Raw genomic sequence first — 14472 nt, 5'->3', positions numbered from 1 at the left:
TTTTATTTAGTTGCATAATAATTCTGCACACCAATAGTTGCCTAATAATTCTGCACACATAGATTTTCTCCTGAGAAAGCCAAAACTCACTTTCCCTTTCTTAAATATTCAGGTTTGAGGTTTATTAACATTTTTGATTGACTGAGATCATTGTATTTGTTCAAAAATACAATTAATCCTCAGATATACAACTTGCCTAATAATTTTGCACACAGTGTAAGGTTTTATATATTGGGCTCTTTAACTATTAGAAGCTAATCACTGATCATGTTATTATAAACTTAGCACAAAAAGTAAGGACATTTGTGTTTGGTAGATTATTTCTCTGTGGTAACAATGCTTTTTGGCAATAAATCGTATACCATTGTAAAGCCTGTTTCCCTTTCAAATGGTGCCCCATTTGTAAGGAACATGCATTTGTGGGATGAGCAGCAGTGCTGAGTACTGTATGTGGGTTGCGCCAATGAAAAATTTGCCAAATCTTCTCTGCCATTGCCCAACAGGTTATTTTGCTGTTGCTATTGACACTTGTTTTGAGCTTCTGGTACCCCCAGGTGTCTGCTCCAAGAATCGGCATGTTGCGTTTGAATGATCTGGATAGGGCCCTTACGATAGGGCAACTTCAAGCTTGTGTTCTGCAAAACCAAGTTGCAGCATTATTTGGAGTTAGCCCTAGTACCATCTCCAAACTGAAGACCAAGTTCCATATATAACAGGGGATGTCAAAGACAGGCCGCGGAGTGGGCATCCCAAGAAGACGACACCCCAAGAAGACCATTTCCTCACCCTGTCAGCACGTAGATGGTTCTTCCACACGCTACTGAGGCTCCTGTTTGTGAAATGAATAAATTGTTAGATTGCCAATGTCTTGTTTCTTCAATCATCCAATCCACCAAACGAGTCAATGGCAGAATAAGCTGTTTGGCATTGGTAGAGAAGATTTGGCAAATTTTTCATGTATACAACCCACATACTCAGCGCTGTTGCTCATCAATATATATTTGTATTATCTGCCTTTAATAAATGTCCAAAACATTTGGTAATTTTGCATTGCATTTCATCTCAGTCATCACTTGTAGCCATTGTCAAAAATTGTGTCTCAAAATGTTGCTTTCATGATCAGTCAGACAAGTCATTCCAGCCCACATCTTAACATCCATTGTAACTGTTCTACTAATTCATCTATGATGAAGGTATGTTAGTTGAGCAATAGGAGACCTCAGTCCATTTTAAACAAACGTATAATGATCAGTTCAGTGAACACATTTAAAAGCAAGCTACAACTGATGTCAAGTAGGCTGCAACACTGACCTGCTGAACTTTCCTCACATGCAGGCAGAACTTCAGCGTCAGGGCAAAGATTTTGTGCAGAGTGACAGTGCACATTATGAGGAGCAAGTTCAGACAATCTTGTCAGAATTTGAGAGGCGCTTTAATGACTTTGCATCCATCGAGCCTGCTGTTGCCAGCTATATGTGTTTTCCATTCAGTTCAAATATCGATGTGGATAGTATTGCCTCAAAATTAGTATTACTGTTCCACCTGGAGAGCTCTGCTGTTGAGGATGAGATTCTCACTTTGCTAAATTACATTGAAATCAAATCCAGGGCAACACATGGCAAGAATGGAGAGTTCTGGAATCTACTGCTAGAAGGGAAGTATCACAACCTAAAAAGATGTGCACTGAGTTTGACAGCACTTTATACGTTTTTCATGTGACGTATTTTAGGTTCTATAGCTTTGTTTACATCCACCTGGTAGGCAAGGGGCAAGTTGAACCCATTGAACATCGTTGTTTGCAGCTGCCTCTCAGTACATCTCTGTATTTCAGCAATGTCAACATTTCAGGCATCAATAAAGGTGATGATGAAACGTTATCCCATTGTTCAATATTTGATAGCCTGTCACAGGAACGTTATTCTGCTAAAATCGCCCTGATTTGGTGCATTGATCTGTAGCCTATCGATAACGTTATGGGAGAACCTGCAGCCTATGGTAGCCTAACTTTTTTTCTCTGTTCAAAACTCGGTTTACACGAAGACAATAGACTTTCTTAGAAGCTGTGAAATTTGGCCAGAAAGGAACATGTCTTCCCTCTGAAAGTTGACACAAAATCAAACAATATTTGATCATTTAACTTGAACTGAACAGCGACAGGTTTTGGTAGGCAGTAGACTCAGCAGACGTTAAAACGGTAGCCTACATAGCAAGCGTCAGTCATGAATCCTGTAACATATTATAACATAATAGTGTGGCAGGTTAAGTCCATATTCCAGGACAATCGTTCACTTTGTGATACAAGCACCAAAATCGGCATGAATAATCACTAGAACCTACTTTTTGAGGAAAGCACATTAGCCACCTGAAAATCCAACATGGCGGCCATTTTTCAAGATGGCCGCCACATCAAATGTAAGAAAAACGTTTATGCTGTAGAACTTTAATGGCTGGACGTATTTACATGATCTAGGCATAAATTTGTATGTATTTTAACATGGCAAAATAAATGGTGCAAAGAAAGAAATCTATTTCAAGGCTAGTTCCCAAGATGGCGGCCAGAAATAGTTGGACTGCACTCGAAAATTGTTTATCGAAGCTCACTCTCGAATATCGTTGATCCTCTTTCTCACTTGAAAATCATTTATTCTCTCTCTCAAATATCGATCAAGGCCATACTTCTTTAATTTGGGAAGACTGGTGTGAGAAGAGGCAGATGAAGAGTCCACAGTTTCAATTCTGGGAGCTTGTGATGTCAATGCAATTGGTGATCTCTTTGATCAGGTCTTTCAGAAAAGCAAACTTCACTTTGTATTGTCAATCATTGTCTGCACTCATCCCCTTCCTCTTTGCAAACAATAATGTCAACTATGCTAGATGGCTTTCCATACACCTTAGAGACATGGTCTCTTTACAAGACATCCTCAGTTGGCCAATGAATTTCAGCAAGGGAACTTTGTCGTCCACAAGACCCACAAAGAGTTTTCTGGATTGGCTTTTGATCAAGCCCATGAACAGGCCAATTCAATTGTCAAAGGTGATGGTGGTGCCAGAAGTTGTTTGGTGTGATGAAGGACTTGGGCAACCCTTTTTAGGAGTCCAGAGATCTTCTCACGCTAGAGTCAAAAGCCATTGCACACCTTAGTGCCGCTGAGCTTGTTGGCCCTCATCTTGAGAAAGGTAAGGTTTCTTTCAGACTTTTTCAATGGTTTGGGTGATTAGGCTTCCTTCTACAAACCAATTAAAAAGAACAACACTGACTTCTTTTGCCAAGAGTCAGACTCAGGTACAGGTGACTGTAAGAAGCAAATTCTTTAAGCATGAAAACCGGTCTTTCCCTGCATCATTGAGCGGATCCGGGAAACTCCACATTGGTCAGAAGTCGAAGCTTGTCAACATTCTGGAAACTCTTATTTCTCGTCCAGACAAAGGATGAGTCTTCTCTTGTTTATTCATTGTCTCCAAAGGCATCAGTGACATTTGAAGAATATGCTGTTTAAGAGGTTATTCCAAAGGTACATGTCTATCAAAGTATGCTAGTACAGACATCGTATTTGATGTCTACTGCAATTCCAGTCTGAACGCTGAAACACGATCAAAATGAGGCTGGGCGGCAGGCGTAGAGTGTCTGACAAAACCAAAGTACCACCTAACTGGAAAAGCTTCCTGCGAGACAATGACAAAAAGACTGAACTTTTTGGGTTTCTAGCTTACCTAATAGTGACCTGCTGTCCAGACAATGTGGTGATTGTGACCAAAGAAGAAAATGTTCTTTGCATAAACCTGACAGCCTGGAAGGCGTAAGTCCTTGTAACCATGAAGAGGCTGACATTAGAATCTTTCTGCATGCCCTTCATGCAGTTGTGTATAACCTGCGTTGTGTTGAACCTGCGCGATTCAGCCCTGCACACGCCTGGACTCGAACCTGCGAACAGCAGCACCTCGGATTGGAAGTCGAGCGTGCTGACAATTGAGCCCAGGCTACTAACTCGCATGCCAGCAGCACTCTTGAGGCGTCGGGGAGTGAGGTTTCCCAACGTTCCACACACACAGCTAAGGTAGCTGGCGTCCGTTACATGCGCAACAGAAGAAATCTGTGTTGATTAAGGCCTGTGACACGGATATTCTTGCTATTGCACTCAGTGTTTTTGGGACTTTACGGGATGCAGGCTTTGAGGAGCTGTGGATTGAATTTGGTCATGGTAAGTCTGTCAGATGGCATGCTTTTTGTCCATTCCCTCACTGGTTGTGATGTTGTGTTAGCCTTTCGTAGTAGAGGCAAATGGACTGCCTGGCAATGAGAGTGTGCCCTGAAGTGTCTAATGTCTTTGAGAAGCTCAGTCAATACCCACCAGTAACAGATGATATGGATCTCAGCACACTTGAAGTTTGTCATAGCAATGTACAACAAGAACAGCACTGCTGATGGAGTTGATGAAACAAGACTTGACCTGTTTGCACGGAAGCAGAGGTCCTATGATGCTATTCCACCAACAAGGACATCTCTTGCTAAGCATGTGAAGTGTGCAACCTATCAAGCTGTCTGTATCTGGGTTCAGGCAAGTATATATCAAATGAATATGGAGAGTCCTGCCAACTGGGGTTGGAGGAAAGAAGGTGACATTTGGCAAGTAGTGTGGATGACACTCCCACCAATTGCTGAGAGCTGTCAACAATTGACTAAATGTGTCAAGATTGAATGTCTGGGAAGATGTAAATGCTACCGCATTATTCTTGAGTGTAATCCGTTGTGTGCCTGCAAATGCAATGATTAAATTAATTTGTAATGCAGACATTCTGATATGGCTAGCTACAGAGCAGAGGCATCACTAGACATTACTGGAGCCCTGTCTCTGTTTCCCACACATTTCCTGTTAGTCTTTGTTGTTATATTGAGGTAATATATATATATATATATATATTTAACAGAGGCGAACTGAGCTAGCATGCTAGTTGCACGTTTAAATCCTCACACCCCTAACCTTAAGAACGCTTCTAACCGCTGAGTTGGAAGCCTGGGCTTTTAGCTCAGTGGTTAGAGCGTTCGACTCCCATGCCTGCCGGTGTGTGTTGAGGTGGTGGGTTCGAGGGCCGTGAGCGGCGAACGAATTACGACCTCTGTTACAGTGGTGCCGTAGACCCGGATCATGGGAGTGAGGATTTAGGGAGGTGAGTGTAACGGAGGCGAACTGAGCTAGCATGCTAGTTGCGTGTGTAAATCCTCACACCCCTAACCTTAAGAACGTTTCTAACCGCTGAGTTGGAAGCCTGGGATTTTAGCTCAGTGGTTAGAGCGTTCGACTCCCATGCCGGTGTGTGTTGAGGTTGCGGGTTCGAGGGCCGTGAGCGGTGGACGAATTACGACCTCTGTTACATATATTTAAACAAACACATGCACTAACTTAGCCCTCCTGCCCCGGCTGAAGGTCAGTTTAAACTAGTGATCATTTTCCAACCCAGCCCTGCTAATTTCCTGTAATATAAAGTACATATATATTAAACTGAAAAAAGAACATGCACTTACTTAGTCCTCCTGCCCCTGCTGAACATGCATTTACTTAGCCCCCTGCCCCTGCTGAAGTAACCTAACCAACATATGTTAACAAAAAACAATTTAATTATGCTAAAATTAGTACTAAATTGTGCTATGATTCCCATTAATTGCGTCTATCTTCACAATTTAACACATTCTTTGACAATGTATCGTAGAATTAGAAAGTCCAGACCCTTTTACCTATATTTAGATATCAAGATCATCAAAATGTGATTATCCAATCCTAATCCAAGTCAAAAACCAAGTATAATGGCTTTCAATGGTGGCCATCTTGGAAAATGGCAGCCATATTGGATTTTTTGCATGGCTAATGTGCTTTTTGAATAAAGTGGGTCCCAAAGAATATTTGTGCCAAGTTTGATGCTTGTATCACAAAGTGAACGATTATTTCACTAATCTGCGCACTAAACAGCGATGACTCATTTGAAGACGATCTGCATGGATATATAACCACCCAGAAAAACTCAGAATGTGAGTGATAAAGTTCATTAATTGTATGAAACTTTTTTTACTAGTTCATTGCAGCATCGGCTATATTAGGCTGTTATGCTAGCTCAGCCCATATGCTGTTATTTTAGTCATGTGGACTTGATTAAACGGGTAAAGATAATTCATAAACTGCTTATTTCTTACATGACTGAAGCATGTAGCCTAGGTTCAACAGTGTTTGAGGTTGCTGTGTTAAGTTCAGCTCAAAAATCAGTTTATTTTGACATACGGGAGTTAGCCTAACTGAGCTGTAGGCTATAGCACATAAGCCTATTCTGTTTTCATTTATTTTGTGATTATAATCAAATGACACTCATGACAACTTGAAATAGAAGGACAGAAGATAGGTGATTGATGTCCACAAGCACGAATTTCACGAGACAAATTAGAACAAACTGTTCAGGTAAAAATAATCTTGCCATGTTGAAATGCTGCACTTTTTCCCTTCATAGCATCTCTGGCAATTCATTTTTGGATGACTGTAGATAGTTGTATTTTAGCCTACGTCTTTGTAGGCAGTAGGCTACACCATTAGGCCATCTTGAGAATAAAAGACTTCACAGCTGCTAACGATCATCCTCCACAACCATGAGGATAGGTAGGCTAAACGGTTGTTCGTCGCCTTTTTGCTTCTTATTGTAAAACCAACTGTTAGGGCCTACACAAGCGGTCGGCATCCCGGTCAATATTTTATATAAAAATTTCAATTTTGAAGCTATTTGTAACTATGTGTAGCCTATACAACCCGACTGTTGTAGGCTTGCCTACCACTCTCTGCAGTGCCTTGCCTACCATTCTTGCCTACCACTCTAGTTGTAAACAAACGGTCACATGACATTATGACATAGGTGCAAATACATTAAAATTCCATTTAACTTGGCGGCCCATTCTAGCTGAAATCGCATTGGTAAAACAGGCTACCACGTTCAGCTAAAATGGGCCACGCATTTTTAGTAATTTTATTTCAATATTTTAAGATTTTCTACAACAATTTGGCCATTTTTAAGAAGATACACTTGATTGAAAGCTATTTTGTGAGTTAAAAGATGTAGTAGGCCTATAATATGCACGTACAAATAGACATGCTATAGGCATATCATGGGCTAGCATAGGCTAGCTTAGCATAGCATATCATAGGCTAGTCACACACACTCCTCAAAGTAAGTTGAGTGTGTATAAGATGTATTCAAAATGTATTTAATTACATTGCAGAGAAAATGGCCAGGAGAAGTGGACTGTTATCAACTGGCCCATCTAACATGCGGCTCATTTTACCTGATTGTGATCTGTTTTGCCCAGAAGGAGGCATCTGACATTTAAACACTTCTAAAAAATATATCTATTGACAAAATGAACCACTGTTACCATAGAATTATAGCCAACAAGTACATTTAGTGAAACAAAACTGTTTTGGGGTTTTACATTTATGTTTATTAATATTTGTATGGCTCTTTCTAAATTTTGCTAAAAAGTGGCCCAATTTACCGGAGTTCACCCTACACACTGGACTCTGTTTTTACAAAGTTATTTTATTATTTGTTACTGTAAGCTTATACTATAGCCATCCAGCTACTTGTTGGACTATGTACTGATTACTGAAGTATCACACCTACACACTGGACTCAAAAAAAAAAATCTCCTGTTTTACAATGCAGCCCACTGTGGGCTGCCATGACATGTATTTATGTTTACACTTTCAGTTGAGATTTATATGTTCATGTTCTTGTTTACTATGAAATGAAACAAGGACGTCAAGGGAGGGATCCACAAGTAAACAAACCCAGGACATGAGTTTACATTACTATATTATCTGGATTATTTTTGTGTTTATTGTGTGCATATTAAATATTATCTAAGTACTGGTACTGCTTATGGTTTTATATTTGGCTTGGTAGACTTCAGGATACTGCCAACTTTAAAAGTAGATCTTGGTTCAACAAAGGTTGGGCACCCCTGTTTTAAAGTTTTTGAATTGATCAAGCTGTGCACATAGACAATGGTTATCAGAGGTTTTCCTGATCCAATACAATGAGTTTCTTTACAAAAACAGGTTTGGTTTTGATGCAGTGCTATCTGAGGTCCAAAAGACCACGGCCATCCAATATTGTTTTTCAGCTCTATCCCCCTTGTTTGCAAAGATTTCTCTGGATTCTCTAAATGTTTTATGTCCTCTAGATGAACTTCACAAATACTTCACAATGTCATGTTAAGAAGCAATAGAATTACATTGTTTCATAATTTGTGCACACAGGTTTACACAGAGTGATGGAATACCCATATTCACTCCTACAGTAAGAGACCCTGCCTCTCTGGGATGCTTTTTCATGCCCAATCGTGTTGCCAACTACCATAATTAGTTGTGAAACTAATTTTCCCTCTTTCTGTTGTCTTTATCATGACACAACTTTTACACAGCATTTTGTTACTCCCGTCACAACTTTTTCTGAAACATGTTGCTTGTATCAAATTCAATATTCACATATATTTTCCATGAAATAGTCAGATTTGTCAATAAGGAAGAGGAGTCGGAGTATATCAGTCAGTCAGGGTGCTGATAACCATCTGCCTATTAGAAGGGTCACTAAGTCATTAACGTTGTGTCATTAACAGCTCTCAGTTTTTGTCTCTATAGCCTCATTTATGTACCCATCCATAAATTTTGGTGCCAATCAATACTGCCACACCACCTCCATTATACACTTCCTTATAGATGGGCACATGGAAGTACAATAAATCAACATGTCACTTATTAAATAGTGATACCCTGCAATGTCCTAGCAAAGGCACAAAGACACAAATGTATACATATGAGACCTATTAAAACTCACCATTTTATTATGATAATGTTATTTTGATATGTCAAAATTACAAGTGTGTGATGGAACATAAAAACAGTTACAAACATATGTATGCATATTTACATGACATTTATGAAAAGTAACACGCTACATCTGTAATAAAAAGAAAATACAACTATGATATGAGTTATTGACTATAAATTTTACATCGTATAGTTGGTATTTTCAAAAAAAGGGTGATAGAAGTACCTAGAATGCATATAAACCGTTATAACCGGAAATCAGCACTGTTAAAAGTTTAGATGAACATTACAATGGATGTGAGGCACTTGTTGAGGTTGTCAGGGTGTGAGAATGAGCAGACAGCACTGCAAAAAAAAAAAAAAAGATGCAGAAAAAGAAACAAAAAAATCAGGCAGTGTTTATAGAAGAATTATCAGAAGAGTACCATTTATACTGCATTTTTTTTTTCCAAAAACACAAATGTTTTTTTCCACTACCAAGAACTAACCACGGGATAGTTACATCATCAAGCGCTGGAAGGAGAAGAAAGAAGCCTAGCTACATACATCAGTGCACCCAAGCATCAGAGAAACTGGATAAAGAAACAACTCAACTGCTATGAAAAGTAAAATTCTTTTTCATAAACAATACACTCAAGAAACATGTTTATATATGCATTTCTTTTCTGTTTTTTTTTTTTTTAAACCCAGACAAGTCAAGAATGTATGTCTTTCTGCATTCCATAGTTATGCACAGTTTCCAAGATTGAAGGAAGATAGACTACTGTATAGCAGCAAAGTGGTTAAAAACTGAAGTCATGTTTATGCAAAGTTAACGGATAGGTTTATAATAAAGACAAAATAAAAGAAGACATGAAAAATCCAAACAAAAGTAGACATCTTGCATATAAAATACAGTACACGACATGGAGTTGCACTGTGCTAGATAATGCAGAATGAAACTTTGTGGCATTAAATACAGATTCTGTATAAATATTGGTAGTCCTATGGGTGTCCTACGTTTAGCTTCTCAGCCAGCAAGTTTTGTTATGGTTGCTTAAACCTTGGTTTAGGGTGGATGAAATATGAAAAGCAGTCCAATTCAATCTGGTGCAAGACAAAAGGCATGGGGAAAATGTATGCTCAGAGATGAGTGCACATACAAAACAAACATATCTAGACAGACAGACAAAACAAAAACAAAGAGACAGATTTGTGATCTCAGGTTATATGGTATCAGAGAACTAGGTAATGTTTTAACAGTCTGAATTCTGTATTTTATTTAATATATATATATATTTTTACCCTCAACATAATAAAATTAGTGATTGTTTCTAGCAGCTTCATATATCAAACTTTTTAAAAGTGGAACTGCCACTGCTGTACCCCTCAGTGTCCCCTTCCCACCGCGTTCAATACAAAACTAGAAAGAAACTCTATTTAAAAGCTTACTCCTCTTCTTCAGCTCCCTCTACTTTTCAATGTGAAATAATACTAAAAGGTGACCTATGTACATAGTGCTGTCAATGTCAGCTACAGTAATATACTGACAGCAGTGATAAATACAACTCTATCTTAAAAATTTAGACTGGGATTATTATTACGGTTTAAATATAGTGTTACTTATTTACATTACAAAAAAAAAAAAAAAAAAAAAAAAAAAAAAAAAGAGAGAGTTTGGTACCTGGGGTAACTTTTAAAGTGTCATGTTACTGACTGCGAAAGAGGTTTCGTTTCTTTAAGTGATCATAGTTGCATAGAAAGTAAAGAATGTTGTTGCTTAGGACTGAAGGGGTCTGAAAATAGCAATTTGGATTTCCCCATGCGCAAGTTTTTAAAGAGTCATGGTGGCTTCTACTGTTGTGCAGTCAAGAACAGAAACATTCTAGAGTGAAGATAAGCTCTGCTGGTAAATGCATCAACGGTGCTAATGCATCAGTGGGTTTTGCTCCTGGAGTTTTGTACTGGAGGCTGCAACGAGGTTCACAGAGTTCACATTTAAAGCTTTTAGGCGATCATGAAAACGGCATGCCAAAATCATAGACCTGTCTACTGCACTAATGAAAGAATACCATTATGATCAGAAAATGGTAGCGACATTTCTGAACCAAGGATTACTTTAAGATTACTAGAATAATATAGTTCTATTTAAATGTACAAAATTTAATCACTAAATGATTCTTCTTTTTAAAGATTTTGCCGCTTCAAAGATTTTTTAATAAACAAAAGCCAAATAGCTTTTTGCCATCTGTTGCATGATGCTTGCATGAACTCCAATATGCTTCCATCACTTGTAATATATCTTACAGCTCCAGTGCAAAACTAGGTGGTAAATGTTTGTATTCCAAACACTTTTGGGATAAACTTAATTTAAATGAGAGATAATGGGATTTTATTTGTCACTGAACTATTCCTTTACATTACGATTCTATTACTGGGAGAACATCCATTACTGAAAATGTTTTCACTTATGCGTTAGACCTCTGGTAATCTATACATAACACAGACCAATCTCATTGGATTTTTTCCCCCATTTTGTGTAACTGTACATGACAGTTGAGAGGGGTACTTTTAGAGAGGTTCTCAGGGGTGAAACTGTTGTCCCTACACACAAGGGTTCCCACACCTGAGTCATCATTATGCTTTGTGTGTGTGTGTGTGTGTGTGTGTGGGTGGTGGGGGGTTCTGTATGACACACAGTCAAACACAACTCACATATCACAAAAGAAGTGCAACACACATAAACTAGACATGGAAAAATTAACGTTCCGAAGTACTGGGTGACTCAACAGTGGGGTTCAGGAGATGCATTATATAAGGCTATACACATTTCAAACTAAGAAATGTTTGTTTAAAATTACAGTTGTTTATTCTTTGTAATGTGCATGGTATATTATTGTTAGGTGCACAACCAGGCACAGACAAACCATAAAGGTGTCCACAACGGCATGGAGTACTTAGATTCTCCATTTCAATCTAGGTGCTTTGATGAGGGGAGATTAGACTACTTAGAAGATCTACCATCAGCATGGCTAATGCTGAGGGAGCAACAATAGTCAGATTCTCTCAGATAAGCCTAATTGTAAGTGCCTCTTTTACAACAAAGGGTGTGTGAGGGTCTCCTCATCTTCACCCAAACAATAACAATGACAAATAAAAAATAATAATAATTACTCCTACAAACAATTTGTTCAAATGAAAATCTAAAATTAAAAACTTGCTGGTTGAGCCAACTTTTTGTTTGGAAATGGTCTCTGAGCACAAAAGCTGAGGGAGAAAACAAAATGTTTCATTCTGAAACGCACGCGCAACGGGGCAAACAACACTGACAGCACGGGGCAAACAACACCAGGAGAGCTGCAGCTGGGAGGTTGGTCTTGTGAATATTGGGCAACGGGGCACTATCTTCATTCCTGACAGTAGGACATAACTGTTTTTCTTTTTTTTATATCCCCCTTAGTCTTCTGAGGGAGGTGACCAATGTGTTACCAGTTTCCCTTCAGTATTAAATAATCCAATCATACTCCACTGGAATGCAAGTAAATGGTCCAAAACTATGTTGTCAATACGGGGATGGAAGTCCATTCGACATCTAAGAACCGTCAAAAAGCTATTTCAGACGACACCCTTCAAAAACAATGGTGTTACTGTACTTGAACGGTCATTGAAAAAGGCGAAACAAGGAAACGTATGTACATCCACCATAGACATAAGAAAGGATAAAACATCTCTGCACAGCTAAAACACAAGAAGGGACTTCCTGTTAATGTATCACTAGAAGCCATTTGGGTTACCTTATATGGAAGGGAGAAAAAAACATACCTAGTGCACTTTTTCTTCTGTCTAAATGATTACACTGTCAGCGAATGCTTAAGTCAGAAAAGAAAGGCCACGGTTATCCAACTGCAAAGTCACAAGAAAAAGCAAGAACAAATCCCTTTTAGCATTTTAACTCATACAGTATATTTTTCTGTAAGCACAACTGGGTACGGAGTTCCATTTTTTGTAATTATCTTCATATGTTATGTTTTTTGATCTCTGTACAAAAAGGAAAAAAAGACAGTATTCCTTCACGAAGATACACATTACTTTCATGAGTCTGAAATGGTGGCCTGTTTGTTTCCATGTTCAAGTTTATGCAAGTGTGGATGTTGAATGAGTGTGTGTAAGCCTATGTGTGTGTGTGTGTGTGTTCAGAAATATCTCCACATCTGGTAATCCTGGAGCTTCTCCATTGCGCGTTGAAAGCCTCCGTTGACACAAAGAGCCTTCCAGATCCACTGAAGCCTTTCCTGTTGGGGCTTCCGCTGCGCCCCCCAAACAAATCTCTAAAAGCCTTCCCGACGGCCTGGAGCGGGAGAGAGGAGACCCCTCTCCCTCAACCCGTTTTTCCAAGGCCAACGGGGAGCAAAGAGGAACACAACTACAAAGATGCTGACGTTTTTTTGCTCTTCCGCACCACTCAGTCCTTTTTGTCGTTTGTTTTTTCCTAAATTCCGAGAAACAAAATCCTCCGTGGTTGCATCGTTGTTTTTTTTTTTTTTATAATTCCCATAGGTGGGCACGTGGTGACTTTCCGCGGGGGGTGGCAAATGTTGTTGCCGCTCAGCCGGCCGCCTTGTGCTTGCCGCCGCAGCAGTGGCACGCCTCGCCGCAGTGGTGGCACAGGCGCAGCGGCAGGTAGCAGCACATACACGGCGCCACCAGCGAGAGCGCCAACAGCGCCGCCCAGCGCAGGCAGAACTGCTCGTCGGACGTGTCGCACGAGCAAGGGTCCGAGAAGTCGCCCTCAGAGTCGGACATGCAGTGGTAGAGCAGGCTCTCGGCGCACAGCATGCAGCTGACGCGGTGGATGCACTGCCGGATGGGGTCCGGTGCGTCCGGGCACTGGCCCCGCCGGTTGTCCTGTCGGTTGAACATCTCGCGGCAGTAGAGGCAGCGCGAGCGCTCGCCCTCCTCCCGGCGCCGCCGTGACGCCTTGCCCTTGAGCAGCGGCGACGGCTGTTGCGTCTTCACTGGCTCCTTGTGCCCGTGGCCGCCCCCGATGCCGCCCACCCCGCCAAGGCCTCCCCCCACGCCGCCCAGGGAGCCCTCTGGGTACAGGTAGGAGCAGGGCTTGGACTCGTGCTCGTCACGCTCAGTTTCCTGCCTCCACACCACCGGGTGGCGGTAGTCCTCGTAGCCCCGGATCAGCACGTCCTTGCGGGGGTTGATGCGCACAATCTCCTCCTCATCTGGGTGGAAGGTGACGTGGCGCTGGGAGCTGAAGGAGACCTGGAGTGTGTGAGAGAGAGAGAGAGAGAGAGAGAGAGAGAGAGAGAGAGAGAGAGAGAGAGAGAGAGACTCTGAGCTGATGGTGCAGTGCAGACCGATTTGCAGAAGACACCCACACAATGATGCTATGAACATATGGCCATAACTCATCGCAGAACAATAACAAAGCTTTTTCCCCGCAGGGGCCTTTTCTTCTAGCAACACAGAAGATCTTAAATGTAGCTAGAGGTAGGGATTTACATTTAAGACATTCAACAAGTAATCTGAGAATAGATAAACAAGCTTAAGTGCTTTTGAAACTGTGCCCAATTATTATTTACATAGCCTACTTTTTAAGACTAGCCTACACAAACACTTC

The 14472-nt window shown here is 40.5% G+C and overlaps 1 protein-coding gene across 1 annotated transcript in view; it reads right to left on the bottom strand.

Moving 5' to 3' along the window:
- Positions 1 to 8850: 8850 nt before the first annotated feature.
- The window catches only part of spred1 (sprouty related EVH1 domain containing 1), a 33098-nt gene continuing 27476 nt past the window's right edge, over positions 8851 to 14472 (bottom strand). Inside the window, exon 6 of the mRNA XM_042072314.1 lies at positions 8851 to 14114. Within this exon, the coding sequence (XP_041928248.1) occupies positions 13446 to 14114 (669 nt within the window). The 3' untranslated portion in view covers positions 8851 to 13445. The remainder of the gene's footprint in view (positions 14115 to 14472) is intronic.

The sequence above is a fragment of the Alosa sapidissima genome, chromosome 19, assembly GCF_018492685.1.
Source record: "Alosa sapidissima isolate fAloSap1 chromosome 19, fAloSap1.pri, whole genome shotgun sequence".
Lineage (NCBI taxonomy): Eukaryota > Metazoa > Chordata > Actinopteri > Clupeiformes > Clupeidae > Alosa > Alosa sapidissima.
The sequence above is the reverse complement of the archived record's forward strand: the minus strand, read 5'-3'. Positions and strand labels throughout refer to the sequence as shown.